The sequence below is a fragment of the Podarcis cretensis genome (assembly GCF_951804945.1).
Source record: "Podarcis cretensis genome assembly, chromosome: 13".
Classification (NCBI taxonomy): domain Eukaryota; kingdom Metazoa; phylum Chordata; class Lepidosauria; order Squamata; family Lacertidae; genus Podarcis; species Podarcis cretensis.
The window spans coordinates 46781560-46799760 of NC_137182.1; the positions used below are offsets into that span (position 1 = coordinate 46781560).

The following is an 18201-nucleotide window of genomic DNA, read 5'->3' on the forward strand; positions in this document are numbered from 1 at the left end:
TTCAGCAGTGGCTCCCCACTTAAGGAATGCTCTGGCCAGGGTGGCATGCTAGGCACCATCACTAGCTACTTCTAGGCACCAGGGGAAAACTTCTTTTTTTAAAAAACAAGCTTTTGGTCTTCAACTTTTTGACACTGTAGCCTCTTTCAGTGGGTGGGATTTGTTAAGACTGCTTTTTATGTATCTCAAAATTTTTGACTTTTAGTTTATTTTTAGCTTTATATTATTTTAATTTTTGCTTTCCATTATATTGCAATTAGCTTTGAACTTAAATTAAATTTTTTAAAAAGACTAATAAGTCCAATAAATAATAATTTTAAGGAGGTTGGGGGCAACATGTGGCCCTCAATATGTTGTCAGACTAAAATTCCCATTAGCATGGCCAGTGGAATCAGGGAAGATGGGAGTTACAGCCTTGCAACAATTGGGAAGGGGCACAGGTTCCCCATCCCTGCCCTATACCACCCATAACAGATACCTGCCCAATTGTTGCAACCTTCTCTGGCTTCTCCGTTACGTTGAAACCAATGCCATCCACAGACCAACCCATCTCAAAGAGCAGAAGCACCATTACCAGTCCTTGGCTACAGAGAGAAAGTGAGGTTTTCAAAACATTAAATGCTGAAAATATTCAGACCAAAAGCTGGCCAAGGGAGAAAATGCGTATAGTAGGATGCCCAGGACTGACTGACCTCTGATGGGTCTCTAGTACTGCCTATAAAAAAAAAAATTCTCCCCTTCCCCCAAACTAAAAAGTACATGAATGCCAAGTGTACATTTTCCTCATCCCAGCTTATGCACACCTTTAGACAGTATAATATATTCCACCCTCCCAGACATCTCATGTTAATTGTTCCATAACAACAACCACTCCCCGGCTCCGTAACAACTAGAGCAGATTATAATCCTTATTTCTCCATATGCAGTAAGACTGGGGGCAGGGCAAAGGGATGCATCCTTTCACCATTTTTTTAACCATACTAACTCTCAGAATATGAGAGTGGAAGTCAAAAGATAAAGCACTGGCATTAAATGACCAAATATGCATTCATAGATATTATGGGAATAAGTTAAATATGGATGTAATCTTATACCCACTTAGTTGGGACTAAGTCCCACTCAAATTGGGACTTGCTTTTGACGAATCACGTACAAGATTGCATTGAAATCAGTTATTAGAATTCTTGAAACTGAAAAGGCCATTCTCAGCTGAAATCATTGTTCAGTTCCACTACTTCCTTTTCCCTCCACAAACCATCTTTGACAATGTGGGCTGATCAATATTAGCTCAACCCTCCAACACATGCAAAGGCTTGAAGCCTTCCTAGTTGCCCTTTCCCCAACATACATTTTTTCCACCCCTATTGTAAGCTACACTTACCCGAGAGTAAATCCCATTGATTCCAACAGAATTTACTTCCAAGTAAATAGCGTAGGTTTGCAGCCGACTTCTAAAGAGGAGGGGGAAAGAGAAAGAAACATAGATGAACAAGACTAGAAATATATTAGGTATTCAGCTACTTGTGTGCCTAACAAATCAAATGTTGATTCTCAGGAACCTTGAAAATGTTTCTAAGTCTGCATGGGGCAAGAGACTAAAACATCTGATGAACACTGCAGAAAATCTCCCCTCCACACCCATGTCTCAGGATTGTGGTTTAACTCTCAATAAATCAGAATATTTTCCTAAATTATCTGTGAACTACAGATCACACCTCTTCCTTCCCAATCACTGGTCCAAACAACACAATAAAACACACTTTCACATGTCCCACCCTAAGATCATCTAGATGTCTGAGAAAAATGGCGATAAAAAAATGAGCTGCATGCAAATCTCTCCAGCCCAGGTATCATTCCAGCCCACCCCTCTGCTGTTTCTTTCACTATCCCCACTTCCACTCTCCAAAGAAACTGTTAGGAAAAAAGCCTTTGCATCAACAATTGTGCATAAACATTGAAGCAACAAGGGAAAGGAGTGAATGGGCAAATTCTTCCTAGCATAGGTGGAAACTGACTAGATCTGACCTTGTCAGAATCACCAGAGAACAGAGGAGACATCTGCACTGGTTTCCTCCTATACTTTTGTGATAAAACATATGAAAGCCATTCCCAGACGCAGATGTGTAGAAATGAAAAAAGATGCCATGTGGAAGGCTGAAATTTCTGTCTGCGAGAACACATCCATTGACAAGTCCCTCTCGCACACAAATGGCTAGGATGCTGACAAGCACTTGTAGATCCACTTTCTCACCTGGCCACTCACTGATTTCAAAACCTGACACATCTGCATTTAAAGCCTTCCCCACGTGCAAGCTCTAAAACATCTGAACTACCAAGTTACAGCCTGCTCCAAGAAGGGCAGCCCTACAAATATACAATAAAACCGTGTAAGAAACCGCTCCCCAAATGCACTCAGGTTCCAGGTGCGTCTGGAGCTGACAATGTTGAAGACTGCTGCTGTTCGGCAGTACATCAGGGAACCCTACCACCCACTCCGTGCCAAACTCCATGTGGCAACACGGGACTCACTTCCTCGTAGGACTGTGTCCGCATGCCCTCTTCCCACCCCATCACAACTTCTGCACGGAACGACCCCCACGCGCAAAAGGCCCATGCAGTGCAGGAGAGCCATCCCCTCTTGCGCACAGGTTGCTCCCGATGCTCACAGCAAACGTCCACCGAAATTCCCCTTTCCTGGATGCAACATCCACCCACCACCCAGATCTCGGCCTCCTCCTTTTTTCTCCCCAAATCCAGCTCCCTTTTTTTCATCCAAGCTCAATCCACCTCCTTTTCCTCTCCTCCTCCGAGGCGGCCTGTGTGTGCAAGGGCTTTAAGCAGGGGTGCAATCCTTCCTTTCCAACCTTTACTAAGAAACCGGATGGCGATGAAAACACACACAAAATAAAAGAGCCGACAGGGACGGGGGAGAGAGAGAGAAATGCACAAGAGAGAATGCGACATGGATTTTTTTTTTTTTGAGGGGGGGGTGGAGGGAGGAAATACACCCAGGCAGCCTTTTCTTCCTTCCCCCTCTGCAAAAGCTGGGTTTGGCTTCTCCCTCCCACCTTTCCCATTAAGCGAACCCCGGAGGGCGGAAAGCGAAGGGCCCTCCCCCTCCTTTCAGAAATGGTCCCTCTCACTCGCCGTAGGAGAGCGGCGGCGGCGGCGGCGGTGAGGGAGGGAGGGAGGGGGAGGGGAACGTCCCCGCATCGGGCCTGCATCGTGAGGAGGGCCATCCCATAATAATCCTCCCCCCTCTCCCTCCCCCCCCCCGCGCTCGTGTGGGTTTGTGAAGAGAAAGAGGAAAAGGCCTTTTTATATTTGAAAAAATATAATAGCACCTCTTACCTGAGGGCCTGGTCCCCTCCCCCCACGCGGACTCACCCTCTAAGGAGCCACTTCTCCCGCCCCCCTCCCCTCTCCTAAGGAGAGAGAAGAGAGAACAAGGCAGCCGAGCATGGACGGTGCAACTTAACTTCTCTCGGGGGCCCTCCAAGCCACGCCCACCGCTCCTCCGCCAGGCTACGGCCGCCGCCGAAGGACCCGGGAGGCCTGGGGGCGGGGCCAGGCAGCAGGTTAGGTTGAGAGAACCTTCCAGGAAGTCAGTCTCTCTCTCTCTCTCTCTCTCTCTCTGGAGTGGGGCGGGGGAGGGGGAGAAGGGAAGCGGGAGCGGGGGAAGCGGGCCTCCAGCTCGTGGAGAGGCTGTCTAAGGAAGTCGCCTGATTTATTCCGTGCCACCAATACAAATAAAAGTAATATACAGTATTGTTGAAGGGCTGTTGTTTTTAAACCATGGGGGTCTGTGGAGAGGTGGCAATATCATCTTGCCGCGGCCCGCGCCCCGGCAGACGGGCAATGCGTAGGGCACCTATATGGGGAAGCCATCTTGGGAGGGATGGAGAGGCGTGGGGGGCCAGATATGTGGCCCCAATGCAAAAGCCACCTTGCTTGTTATATATGCATACGCTTTTGCTCTTTATTTGTTTGCCCTTTATAACAGCCCTGCAAGGCATGCCACTGTGGTTAGTTTCCCATTTCACAGAGGAGGAAAACTGAGCCTGAGCAATTTGGGACATGGAACAGATTTCACGCCTGTCTGGTCCATTTTCCGTCTCTTGCTCCATATGAGGATGCTGATCCGTATAATAATAAAAGCTAGTCAATCTGACTTTGCCCTCAAGTAGTGAAACCATATGGTATTTTGTACTTCGTCTCAAGGAAGTGGGATTTGACTTGCAGGCTCCGTGATTCATTCATGGCCTTGAGATATTGAAGACGGCTATCATATATCCTCTCAGCATCCCCTTATCCAGATTAAACATACCCAGATCATCTTTTTCCAAGATGATGAAGGACCATTAGGGTTGCCATATTTCAAAAAGTGACGGTCCAGAGGACACAAGTTGTTAAGTTGTTGAGCTTTTTTTTAAAAAAAAGTTGAATATTGAGCTTTTTTTACTGAGTACTCTTTCGGGGGTTTATCAGAAATAAATCCTAACGTGCTCAATGTGGCTTACTTCTAGGGAAGCATACATAAAAATTGTAGAGCTGGGATGGACCCTTAGAATCCACAATCTTAATCTTGATCCTAAACAAATGCCCATGCAGGAGCACCTCTGGATGTGTTTTTGACATTCTGCAGAATGTAAAACTCCCACCCCTTTGAAATACATCACTCTTCCATCAAAGAAAGGACTACCCCTGCATCACCCACAGATCTCCCCTTTCAGTTTAATAAATTGCAGAAGAGGCAATGGTTGTATGTACAACTTCCATTTCAAGCACACACTCACTCCACCATGAATTGTGGGGACTGTAGTTTACTCCTCGTTTTGTTTGTTCTTTAGTCGTTTAGTCGTGTCCGACTCTTCGTGACCCAATGGACCAGAACATGCCATGCACTCCTGTCTTCCACTGCCTCCCGCAGTTTGGTCAGACTCATGTTTGTAGCTTCGAGAACACTGTCCAACCATCTCGTCCTCTGTCGTCCCCTTCTTCTTGTGCCCTCAATCTTTCCCAACATCAGAGTCTTTTCCAGGGAATCTTCTCTTCTCATGAGGTGGCCTCAGCTTCACGATCTGTCCTTCCAGTGAGCACTCAGGGCTGATTTCCTTAAGAATGGATACGTTTGATCTTCTTGCAGTCCATGGGACTCTCAAGAGTCTCCTCCAGCACCATAATTCAAAAGCATCAATTCTTCGGCGATCAGCCGAAGTTTACCCCTCACAGATCTGTAATTCCCAGGACCCTTAAGCTACAGCTTGCATTATTAACCCCCCCCCCCAAGTATGTGTGCTTTAAATGTATGGCATGTATGCATCCTCACCCCACTATAACTCAGTGGAAGAGCACATGCCTTGCATTTAGTAGGTTGCCACAATCAGTTCCTCGCATCTCAAGTTTAAAAGGATCAGCAGCCGGATGAACATAAGTCCTACTGGATCAGGCCAAAGCCCCCTCTAGTCCAGCACTCTGTTCTCACAAAGGCCAAACAGGTGCCCATGGGGCACTCACAAGCAGGACCTGGGTGTAAACAGCATTCTCCCCACCTAAGGTTCCCATCAGCTGGGATAATCCCTCTGAAACCTACACAGACATGTGGAACATTCATGTGTTTTATAATGTGTTTTAAGTGCATTGCTGATTTTGGGAGAAGTTTTACATAGTTGTTTTAAACTGTTTTTACTGCAGTGCTTTTGTCTTATTCTCTTTGTAATCTGCTTTGAGGATTTTACAATCCAGAAATGTATACATTATATGTATATTCTAAAGATCTCTGCCTAGGCACAAAGCAGATTCCTTTGTTTACTCCAATAGCCAGAGATACTATCTCTTGCCCGCAAAGAGGATGTCACTGAGCTCAAAGCAAGTGGTTTTGATGCTTGTTGGTAGCTTCTGTTATAGAGCTGCCATGGCAGGAAGCAAAACAGTCAAGTCCATTCAATATATCATTTTTTCCTTCCTTCTCCCAGTGTATAAATACATGCCAGAGATATCATCAATTTCATTGGACTGGTCATGTGGTCTGGATGCCTGATTATCGTCTTCCAAAACAACTACTCTATTCCCAGCTTAAGAACAGAAAGCAAAATACAAACAACAAAATACAAACAACAAAAGAGGTTTAAAGTCGCTCTCAAGGCAAACCTTAAAAAAATGAAGTATAAGCATGGAAAACGGGGAAACACTGGCCTACCAGTGCTCCAGTTGGAGAACAGCCCTTATCATGGACTTTGAAGAAGCACAAACTCAGGACGCAAGGGAGAAACGCACTAAGAGGAGGCATGCTTGGCAAACCCTCACCATGATCAACTCCTGCCCGGAAACCTATGTCCCCATTGTGGAAGGACGTGTGGATCCAGAACTGGCCTCCATAGTCACTTACAGACTCACTGTTAAGACCGTGTTCATGGAAGACAATTTTACTTGGCCGGGAGTGATCACCAAAGAAGACGAAGAAGAAGACATGTCAGAGAATAATGTCAAACATGGAAATATTTAATACAAAGCTGAAACAACAGTGCAGTAGAGCTTAAAATCTAAGATTGGTTAGACTGGCCTGGATTACGCTCTCCCCAGCTCCTCTGCCAAGGCGTCTGTGAACCCAAAGTGTGGGCAGTGGAAAGCTCCAACATTAGAAGAGGAAACTGCTGGAGGAAAGGCACAGATTGGTGGAGGATGGAACCTGGAAGCAGCATTCGCCTATGAGGGAGTGAAGAGAGGTCCTCAAATGGGAGGTTTTTGGAAGAGTTACTACTAGCACCCCAACAGCCACCAGCCAAAATCAACTCTAGGGCAGAGATAGGCTGTAACAAGGTCAAGGGAAGGTGAGCTTGAAGGATTCCTGCCCCCAGTGTGGTGCCTGAAACCGAAAGAGAGAAAGAGAGCATGACATGGAAGAGCCTGGATGGACTTCAGGGGAAATTCAGCAGCAACCTGACCGGTCTCCAGAGGCCTGACGACCGTGGCCGGCGGAGGATCTTCCTGTGGGTTCCTGGGGGCCGATCCTGATGCCGTTTCCCTGCAGGTGGAGAAATAAAAGGGCTTAGTTAACAATAATCCGAAGGAAAGCCAGGACTGCTTTGACCACTTTCATGATACCATCTGTGACCACCCAAGCCCATTTTGGCAAGCCACAGAAAGAGGCGGTCCCTCTAGGCCAGGAGTAGCCAATCTTGTTCCCTCCAGATGTTGATAGGAGTTGTGGACCAGCAATATCTGGAGGGCGCAGCATTGACTACCCTTTCTCTAGGCAGCGGCTGTTTCCTCCAAGAGACTCCTTCAACCGAGTCTTTCAAAAGTCTGAAACTGGGTTTCTGTAGTTTCCAGCATTGCTGCCTCCATCTGTGGAGATAGAACATAGCCACCGTGGCTAGGAGCCATCAACAGCCTCCATTAATTTGTATAATCCTCTAATCTAAACCTTGGTTTAGTGCTGCGTGAATGAGCTTTGCCTCCTTCCAGCTGGTACATTCCCTGTTCTCCTTCTCTGCATGAGCAGGAGGAATCTGGAAGCATTTACCTTCTTTTAAACACAGCTTTTTGTTTGTCTCAGCTGAGGAACATGATTTAACCCTATGTTTTGTTTCAACCAGCACATGGTTTGATGTAGGTTTTTTAACAAAAAAACAACAAAAAAAACCATAGTTCATGTTCAAACCATGATCTTGGTTTGCGTTTAAGCAACAAGTTACATTTAAGCTGGGAAGCTTTCACTTTCTCTATCTTCTAACCATGTGAAAGGCGACGACGGGAGAGCATGACCTGAGAAGGAGGCTAGGCTTGTTCATGTAGCAGTAAGCGATGGTTTATCACTACAGTCTAATGTGACTATTGTCTGAGCTGGTATAAGGCAGCTCTCGATGTTTGCTAGGGACGTGGGTGGCACTGTGGTCTAAACCACTGAACCTCTTGGGCTTGCTGATTGGAAGGCTGGCAATTCGAATCTGCACGACAGGGTGAGCTCCTGTTGCTCTGTCCCAGCTTCTGTCAACCTAGCAGTTCAAAAGCATACCAGTGCAAGTAGATAAATAGGTTCCGCTCTGGTGGGAAGGTAAATGGCGTTTTTGTGCACTCTGGCTTCCGTCACTATCTTCCATTGTGCCAGAAGCGGTTTAGTCATGCTGGTCCCATGACCCAGAAAGCTGTCTGTTGACAAACACCGGCTCCCTCGGCCTGAAAAGTGAGATGAGCAGCACGCCACATAGTCGCCTTTTACTGGACTTAACCGTCCAGAGGTCCTTTACTTTTACTTTTTACCTATGTTCGCTAGTATCTTTATATACAAAATCAAGTTTTATTGCGTTAAAATTTAATACAAATCACTTTACAAATCTGAGAACTACTTGTACTGACACACATACCCCTTAGCCAATCCCCACCCAAGCCCCATCACAAAATTTTGAGCTATAGGTTTGATGGGCCATCAAGGGAGGCCGCTAGGTCTGACTTGCCTCGTTGTTAACATCAAAATGGCCTTGTTGGATCTTTTTATAGATGGCTTTAGCTGTGTGGAGAAAGGCCTGGAAGGAGTAGATAGAAGAGGGAAAGTTTTTTAAGAAACAAGCAAGATGGGTAAAATAATACAGCAATAAAGACAAGCTCCTATCCTGCACCTCAACATGGGGCACAGAAATGGGCCTGGCACTAGTACAAAGGGGGGGATATTTTCCCTCTTTCAGGGCACTGCGTTCCATGCTGTCTACCCATCCCGTTTTTCTGTTTTCCTCCTCCAAATCCACAGTCAGCATTCTGTCCCTGCTAAGCTTGCTCAGTCCCCACCAGAGGGAACGATACAGGCCAAAATATATGCAGGCAAACCATTCTAATGAAGGCTGTACAGGATGAACTCTCCAGCAGCTGTTGGGTATCACAGATAGCTGCTAGCTAGCCATGGCAGGAAGATGGACCTGAGCATCAGCAAATCCCCTCTTCTCTGAGCCCTTATTGTCCGTATAATACATGATTGGGCTTGTAAACAGTTACTTCATGTGTCACCTGTAGCGAACAAGAATTACCTTCAAGCGATCAGGCAAAGAAGCTTTTCTAAACTGTAAGACAGCTGGGTTCTTCCCCCACCTCTCCGCACCCCCTCCCAACCATATTCCACAAATAACCATCTAGATATGGTGTGGTAAGGAGGCTAGCAGGGCCCCCCACCCCACTCCACATCAGCTATATTTCTCCCCCAACTTAACTGGAAAACTGCACACTTAAATGGACCTAGGAGAATTGGGTTAAATCCAGGAACCTCTGTACGCCTCCAATGCCAGTCACACAAGTCTAAATGGGGACTTGATACGGGTGCATGAATTCAGAATTCTGTTTCCATTTAAAGTTTCTGGTCCTCATGACAGCTAAGATGGGCATGAAATTGTATGGATGGGGATTGTCAAAACCTCAGAAGCCAGGGCAGTGCAGGACTTCTAAGGAGCAGGCTTTCAGACCTTCAGACCTTCGCATCTGTAGCTCAGCAACAGAGCATGCGTCTTGCACACACAAGGTCAGTTCCCAGCATTTCTGGGTAGCACTGGGAGAGAACTCTGTTGGAAGTTCTGGAAAGCCACCTTCAGTCCGTGCAGGCCAGAGGTTTTCAACCTTTTTGAGTCCATGGCTCCCTTGGCCAATTACATTCTTTCTGCGGCACCCCAGTGGGACTCAGGAGCCAGTTATGTCACCCCTTGCCTGCAGAGCTGGCAGTCTCTTGCCCTTTTTCGAAAACCCTTGTGGAGTGTTCCCTCAGCCTCCTCTCCCCTCCCCTCTCCTTAGGAGTCCTCTGGGCAGCTGCTGCCACTGCCCCTGGTCTCTGATCTGCCCCTGTCCAAGGAGAGGTGCCTCCTCACACTGCCCCACAGGGGCCTGGGAACAGGATACGCCCAGCCTTAGTGTCCCAACGGAATGGGAATGTGAGGCCAGCACTTTACCTTGGGAGGCGGCAGGGTCAGTAGCAGGTACTGCCAAGCCTGCATGGCAGAAAGGCTCCCCTCCCAGGCAGGCCTTGCACACAGCAAGCACAAGAAAAGCCAGCGCAGTACTTGCTTGCCCAGCCTCTCACTAGTCTCCATTCCCAACAGCAAGGGCTGGTGGACTGGCTAGCTGGGCTCCCTCGCCCGCTTGCTTGCTTGCTTGCTTGCTTGCTTACTCCGAGGCAGCCTTCACTCCTGGCAACCAGCACCCCCTGGCCAGCCCCAGAAGCACCATTTGCCTGTGGAGCTTGTAGCCAGGGCTGCTGCAACAAACAGCTGTGTAAGCCTTTGGCAGGCAGAGACATGAGAGGGCATCAGAGGAGGGAGGGAAGGAAAGAGGGACAGAGGCCAGTGTTGCCCACAGCACCCCTGACCATCATTCAAGGCACTCCAGGGTGCCACGGCACACTGGTTGAAAACCACCAGTGTAGACAATACTGAGCTTGATGGACAAGTGGTCTGATTCAGTACAAGAAATATAAGCAGTATATGTTCTCCTGCATGCGGTAAGCAGAATAAGTTATGTGAATGCTTTTCCTGGCCCAAAAGGAAACACGGACTGGCAGGGGGCGGGGGGGGGGGGTGTAGGGGGGTAGGCAAGCACCCAGGACTTTCTTCACCTCTTCTACGTTGGATGCTGTCTTTGCAGAGGTCTCCATGAAAACCATGCCGTGTTCCCGGGCAAAAGCCTCACCTTCTTCCTTTCGTACAGCTCGCCGATTCTCCAAGTCACTGCAGGATGAGAGAGGCAAGAAATATTAATTAATAATAATAATAATAATTTAATTTATGAATCACTCCCTACGAAGCACCTTGAAGCGATTTCACAATACAGTGCAAACATTTACTAAAACAAATGCACATATATTCTTGTTCTTCTTTATTCCACTTAATTTACTAATCAGCTAAACTACCACCTCAAGGTAATTTACACATAAAATAATATACAAACATCCCAATTCACTATTATCTACCCCAGGGGTCAGCAAACTTTTTCAGCAGGGGGCCGGTCCATTGTCCCTCAGACCTTGTAGGGGGCCGGACTATATTTTGGAGGGGAAAAAATGAACAAATTCCTATGCCCCACAAATAACTCAGAGATGCATTTTAAATAAAAGGACACATTCTACTCATGTAAAAACACCAGGCAGGCCCCACAAATAACCCAGAGAGGCATTTTAAAGAAAAGGATACATTCTACTCATGTAAAAACACGCTGATTCCCGGACCATCTGCAGGCCAGATTGAGAAGGCGATTAGTTTGCCTAGCCATGATCTACCCCGAGTCCTTGGCCGGTGGGGGTGGGGGAACAAGTGAGTTGGGAAGCAGAAGATGACCGGATACCTCTTATTGCCGATGAGCATGACCACCATGTGGGAGCTGGAATGCTGCCGCGCGTCTTCTAGCCAGGTGTACAAATGGTTGAAGCTTTCCCGTCTGCATAGAGCAAGAAAGGTAGGTCAGGGTGTGCAGTAGGCAGAATGGAAGCCTAAAGTCCTACCACTCATCTGGGCCAGCAGTGTGCGGAACATAGAGTCCCTGTCCCCTCCCCCAAGTTAAACTGCGCGCAGCACATTCTCAGCCATGCGGACCCTAAGACCCATGGTCTGACGTCATAAGAAGAGCCTGCTGGATCAGGCCAATGGCCCATCTAGTCCAGCATCCTGTTCACACAGTGGCCAACGAAATCCCTGTGGGAAACCCACAGGCGGGATTTGAGCGCACCCTCCTCTTCTGGGTAATTTCCAGAATTACTCTAGCCGTGGAGGCAGAGCATAGCCGTCATGGCTAGTAGCCATTGAGAGCCTTGTCCTCACCTGGTGATGTCATACACCAACAGAGCTCCGGCGGCCCCTCTGTAGTACGAGCGAGTGATGGAGCGGAAGGATTCCTGGCCAGCCTTTGGAGTGGGAGAGAACCAATCAGGAAACACAAAAAAATGGAGCTGTCTAAACTACTAGCTAAGCATGCCCACACCTATAGCACTCACCCCCTTTCCATCCCTCCTCCCAGGAAACCCTGGGCATTTTAACTCCATGAAGGGAATAGAGGCATCCTAACTGTTTTAGGGCATATCAGTACCATACATTTAAAGTAATATACCACTTTAACAATCATGGCTTCCTCTGAAGATCCCTGAGAATTATAGTTTGTTAAGAGTGCTGAGAGTTGCAAGGAGACCCTTATTCCCCTCAGAAAGCAGTCTATCTTTCCATCTTTCCAGGGAACTCTGGGAATTGTAGAATTGTACAGTAGTACCTCGGGTTACATATGCTTCGGGTTACATATGCTTCAGGTTACAGACTTCGCTAACCCAGAAATAGTGCTTCAGGTTAAGAACTTTGCTTTAGGATAAGAGCAGAAATCGGGCTCCGGTGGCAGCAGGAGGCCCCATTAGCTAAAGTGGTGCTTCAGGTTAAGAACAGTTTCAGGTTAAGAACGGACCTCCGGAACAAATTAAGTACTTAACCTGAGGTACCACTGTAGTTGTTGTAGCAGCACCCTTAACAAACTACATTCCCCAGGATTCTTGGAGCAGTGGGCGGCCACGACTGTTAAACTGATGTAAGAGTGCTTTAAATGTATGGTGTAAACATGCCCTGGTCTCCTTAGCCCTCAATCCCCCTCCCCCTTCCTCTTTCCAAAATTCGGACCCACAACCCACTCCTCCTGAAATTCCAGCCTCTCTATTCTCCTAATTTGTTCCTTTCTTCCTTCCAACTCTGCAGCCCTGGAGCAGTTGGTTAAACAGGACTGGGGGAATAATTTCCTGCCTGTCAACACTTAATAAAAACAAAACAAAACAGGTTGGAACACTGGTTGGGAGCAGATGCCCATGATGGGGATAGACAACCAACTAAAACAAAAGGATCCCTGTGAAGCTAAAATGCCCTCGCTCTGTTTTGACACTCTGGTCCCCAAGATTGTTCCTTCGCATTTGCAAATGGTCGAGGCTTCAAGGGGAGCTCACCGTGTCCCAAATTTGCAGCTTGATCTTTTTGTTGTCAATGGTGACCATCCGTGCACCAAACTCTACACCTGGTGGAGAAATGGAAGAACAGGAGAAAGCTCAGAGGGGAGGAACTCTCCACAACCCCAACCCGCCATATCATTCAACCCATGTTTCTCATTATAACCCGGCCTGTGACCCCCGCCCCCAACTCCTTCCAGTTCTGCCACCCTCAGCCAACCAAAGGCCTCCTGTTCCTATAAGCAACCCATTCTTCCTTACTGGTCCTTAGACATTAAACTCCTGGCTTGGACACATATGTGGCACCTTTTCTCTCTTTCCCGTTGTCCTCAAATCCAGCAGCAGAGCAAACCCATCAGGCACCTGGGGCGGCATGTGCACTGCACCCAGGAGCGGGGCCAGCTGGGGCAGGACACTCCGTGGGGCCTCCAAGGAGTCAGCCTGCCTCCTCCCACTCAGCTACCCTACAGCTGAGGGGGAGGTGGCGGGCGGACTGTTTGGGGCAGCACGGAGCCTACGGGTGCCCAAGCCACTGCATCACTCTCAGAAGAGATGTGTGGTTCGGGCACACTGTAGGCCCTGCGGTGAGTGCCGCCCGGCATTTTATCACCCCCTCAGTGGTGACACCTGGGGCGGCCTGCCCCCACCGCACCCCCCTTCTTCCGCCTCTGCTCAAATCCCCCTTTATCCTCATGGGTTATCTTCTTCCTCCTCATTCCCACCTGCTATGCAAACTGCTAAGCATGTGTCTTTGGTCTTAACCACATTCATTCCTCCAGGCTTTTCCCATCATCTCTCTGTGTCACTCTTTTATCTTAAATTGCAGGCTCCTGGAGAGTGGAGACCCTTTTTGCCTATGTGGCTCTGTGTATGTACATACTTACATATATACACATACACACATGTGCACACGCACACACGCACACAGAGAGACCTTACTGTATGCTTGTAAAACATGGACCACTTATAAATGCCATCTCCAACTCCTTGAAAGATTCCATCAATGGTGTCTCTGAAAATTTTTACACATCACTTGGGAAGACAGGCGAACTAATGCCAGTGTACTGGCAGAAGCAAATATCGCCAGTGTCAAAGCGATAATTCTTCGACATTTGTTGGACTGGCCACGTTGTGAGGATGGCTGATTCTCATTTCCCAAAGCAACTACTCTATTCTGAATTTAAGAACGGAAAGCGTAATGCCGGGGGTCAACAAAAGAGGTTTAAAGACTCTCTCAAAGCAAACTTTTAAAAAATGTAGTATAAACACTGACAACTGGGAAAAAACACTGGCCTGCGAGTGCTCTAGTTGGAGAACAGCCTTTACTAAAGGTGTCGTGGGCTTTGAAGACGCTCAAACTCAGGATGAAAGAGAGAAACATGCTAAGAGGAAGGCACGCTTGGCAAACCCTCACCATGATCAACTCTCGCCTGGAAGCCTATGTCCCCACTGTGGAAGAACGTGTGGATCCATAACTGGCCTCCACAGTCACTTATTGACTCACTGTTAAGACCGTGTTCATGGAAGACAATTTTACTCGGTCACGAGTGATCGCCAAAGAAGTAGAAGAATACACACACACACAAGAGAAAGAGAGAGAGAGAGATGGTGCTGTTGTTATGGACTGTGTTTCTGTACACGCTGAAAAAGAGCCTCTGTGCTTCTCTGTTCTCTCCGTACCATCCAACTGTAGGGCATCGTGTCCCCCCAGCTTTGTTCCTCCCGTCCAAATACATGCAACAACACCCCCTCCTCTGGAACCCTGCTTAAATAATACCCCAAGGCCCATTGGGGACTCACCTATGGTCAAGTCATGGACTGCTGTGAACCGCTTATCTGTGAACTGTAACAAGAGGCAGGATTTTCCAACACCTTGGGGAAAAAGAAAAGAAAATAAATTCAGAACCTGTTGTACCAAAAAAAAAAAAAAAAAGACATCCTGTGATCAATGGCGGCTGGTGCCCATTGAGACCCATAGGATGGAAGGAGAAAGGCCCACAAATGCCAGTGTTGAGCAGACACAACTAACTCTAGCTTTGCTCCCAGCTGAGTTCTACAAAGGCAACACCTGCAACAAGGAGGAAGCCCACAGGCAGTACTCTCCTGGTGGAGGCTGGCAGAGGGCCAACTGAAGTTTATTTTTGTTTAAATTTTATACATTTATTCAATTTATATACTGCCATTTATCAAAAGATTCCAGGGTGGTATACAACATTAGGAACTTAATTTACGCGACGTAATAATAAAAAAATAAGACACAGCATACTCATCAAACAATCGTAATAACAGCCCCCCACCGGCCACATTTAACAGGCCATAGATTGTTTAATGGCGAAGGCAAAGAGGACTGTTTTCACCTGGCATCTAAAGTCATGTAATGATGGTGCTGGGCGAGCCCCCCTGGGGAGAGCATTCCACCACAGAAAAGGCTCGTTTTCGTGTTGCCATCCTCTGAACCTCTCGGGGAGTGGGGACATAGAGAAGGGCTTTGGATGACAAGCAGAGGGTCTGAGTCGGTTCATATGGGGAGAGGCGGTTCTTAAGGTGTATTGAGATCCTGAAGCTTTGTAGGTCAAAACCAGCATTTTGAATTGGTTGGTGGGGCAGGGCCTTCTTTGCCCTATGGACTGGCCTCGCTGCCTGCGAGTTGTACAAGTTACATGGAAGCCTCTGCAAACATCTTGGGAGAATTTCCACACTTTCTCTTGAGACTTTATTTATTCGCCGTATATACTGTAGTTCCTCCTTTATACAATCGTCATGCTCCCTTTTATGTGGCTCTTACACTGGCTTTATCAATGTTGTTTTAAAATGTATGTTTTGCTATTTGTTTTATATTTGTAATTTTGTAACACTGCCCAGAAACAACATGATCCATAATTCGGGGAGAAAAGGCAAGTAGGCGAGGCTAAACAAGAATGTCTTTGCTCTTCACTAATGTGAAGGACCTCTGGAAGTGAGAGCTGGATCATAAAGAAGGCTGATCGCCGAAGAATTGATGCTTTTGAATTATGGTGCTGGAGGAGACTCTTGAGAGTCCCATGGACTGCAAGAAGATCAAACCTATCCATTCTTAAGGAAATCAGCCCTGAGTGCTCACTGGAAGGACAGATCCTGAAGCTGAGGCTCCAGTACTTTGGCCACCTCATGAGAAGAGAAGATTCCCTGGAAAAGCCCCTGATGTTGGGAAAGATGGAGGGCACAAGGAGAAGGGGGCAACAGAGGACGAGATGGTTGGACAGTGTTCGCGAAGCTACCAGCATGAGTTTGACCAAACTGCGGGAGGCAGTGGAAGACAGGAGTGCCTGGCATGCTCTGGTCCATGGGGTCACGAAGAGTCGGACACGACTAAACAACAACAATGCGAAGGACCATTTAAAGCAGAGTTGGAGAACCCATGAGCCTCCAGATATTGCTGGACTCCATCTCCCATCAGCCCCAGAAAAAAGCAAGGACAATATTCAGGGACGATGGGAGTTGTGGTCCAGCAACACCTGCAGTGTCCCAAGCTCCCCATCCCTTTAAGGCTTTGTAGGCAATAACTCATACTGTCTTGTAGAGAAAAAGAGACCCTTTATTTCACTTCCACAATTTGGTTAGCAGACGTGAAACCACTCCCATCTTCCATTGCTTTGATCAGCAGCACAATTGAATCTCACCATCTCTCTGTTCTATACTGGCAGGTAAAAAGATAAAAGTAAAGGAGCCCTGGACGGTTAAGTCGAGTCAAACTTGGCTATAGGGTGTGGCGCTCGTCTTGTTTCAGGCGTTTGTCCTCAGACAGCTTTCTGGGTATTGTGGCCAGCATGACTAAACCACTTATGGAGTCTCAGTGTTTGAGAGACATGTAAGATTATATGTAAGAAATTGTATGGTTGGTCTGCGGGGACTTTGCAGGATCTTGGCTTCTGAGCTTAGACCATCTTACCCAAACCTTGTGTATGGTTGGTGAGGGTGAGACTGGGCGTTAAGATTACTGTATATAATTGATAATATTTATTGCTGTTCAGCCTACTCAAAGATCTACATTATAATCCTGAAGAGCGCCAGTGGAGACAAGGCATCAGTTGTGGGAAGCCCTTTTGTTCACGACACCTTGCCTCTGCTACTCCTTATTTGTGTCCACTTCCCAGGTTTCCTCCCAGATTACAGTCACGTTCGCAACCCGAGGTATGACTGTACTGTATCTCTTTGTAAAAGAAACAAACTGAAAATGCTTCCTTTTGCCCTGTCCTGTCCACCTCCAGCTTTCAACAGGGTTTGAAACTTGCTGTTGTTACTATTACTATACTATTATTGCAACATAATGCAACAATCCTTCTGAACTGTAGTAAGCTGTCATCATGGGTTATATGTGTTTAGACAGTGATTTTTTTACAGCAGCAATTTTATACCTGCGCATCATCAGCTGGGTCCAAGATCCCTGCGATTAAGAAGTACAGGGAGGAGGAATTAAAAAAAAACACAAAAATGTAAAGCAGACCTATCCAAGCCTTTACGTGGTTCCCACACTGACAGCCCAATTCTATGCATGTTTACTCAGAAGTAAACAGAGTTCAATGGTGCTTACTCCCAAGCAGATGTTGTGTTTTGCTAGTTAAAACTGTGCTTTGTTCTGTCCTTTTAATTCTAGTGTGATTTTAGTAAACGTCACGCATCCTTGGGTGGGCTGTGCCAAAAATGGGGGGGGGGGACTATAAATAATGTCACAAACAAAACAAAACAAATGTGCACAAGATTTGTAGCCTTGTGTTGGGGAACGCAGAGCAAGGAAGTGGTCCTTTTACACAGTGTCAGATGGTCAATATCTGCAAAATGGGATCAGCGGTATCCTTCCTCACAGGGTTGTTGTAAGGTCGCACACTCTATATAGTGTCCTAAATAGTGACCTCTCTCTATGTATGTATATGTATATACATGGTGAGCAAGTGCACATTTGCCTTAAATAGTAATATCCCCGCCCCCACAGTCCCCTCCCCCGACCCGAGGCTGAAACTCCCTCATTTTCCCCGCCCATACCGGTGTCCCCGATGATGACGTATTTGAAGAGATAGGCGTAGGACATGGCTCTGAAGCCCCCCTAAACCCCAGCCCCGGCCTGGAGGTTCTCCAGGGGCCACTCTAGCTCACACAACAGCCGCCATGTCTATTGCTCTCGCGCTCCCTGTCCTTCCTCTCCCTCCCTCCCTCGTCCAGTGACGCTCTGGTTTTCCTTTTCCGGCAAATTTTCCAGCAAGCCGGTGGCTACAGAGCCTATCGGT

General features: G+C 47.3%; 2 protein-coding genes across 5 annotated transcripts in view; both read right to left on the reverse strand.

Moving 5' to 3' along the window:
• The window catches only part of CHD8 (chromodomain helicase DNA binding protein 8), a 64231-nt gene extending 60707 nt beyond the window's left edge, over positions 1-3524 (reverse strand). For 2 of the 4 annotated variants that reach the window (XM_079951517.1, XM_079951514.1), the window contains exon 1: positions 3388-3524. The gene's annotated coding sequence lies outside the window, so the exon portion shown is untranslated. Of the gene's footprint in view, positions 1-1381; positions 1452-3351 lie in introns of all 4 variants that reach the window. The other 2 variants (XM_079951515.1, XM_079951516.1) reach the window with 2 other exon arrangements.
• A 2956-nt stretch (positions 3525-6480) lies between these two features.
• Positions 6481-18112, reverse strand: RAB2B (RAB2B, member RAS oncogene family). The gene is made up of 8 exons (XM_079951680.1): positions 17960-18112; positions 14741-14812; positions 12941-13008; positions 11787-11869; positions 11314-11406; positions 10589-10700; positions 8457-8525; positions 6481-7024 (listed from the first exon to the last, which is right to left on the reverse strand). The coding sequence occupies exons 1-8, from the start codon at positions 18003-18005 to the stop codon at positions 6929-6931; spliced, it is 639 nt and encodes a 212-aa protein (XP_079807806.1). The 5' UTR covers positions 18006-18112; the 3' UTR covers positions 6481-6928.
• Between the last annotated feature and the right edge of the window lie 89 nt (positions 18113-18201).

Excerpts from the sequence above, each read along its gene's own strand:
- RAB2B (XM_079951680.1), bottom strand. The coding sequence starts at position 18,005 with ATGTCCTACGCCTATCTCTTCAAATACGTCATCATCGGGGACACCG. Across the intron at positions 13,009-14,740 it reads AGTCCATGACTTGACCATAG|GTGTAGAGTTTGGTGCACGG; the intron begins GTGAGTCCCCAA and ends TTTCTCCACCAG. Across the intron at positions 10,701-11,313 it reads ATGCTCATCGGCAATAAGAG|TGACTTGGAGAATCGGCGAG; the intron begins GTATCCGGTCAT and ends CTCATCCTGCAG.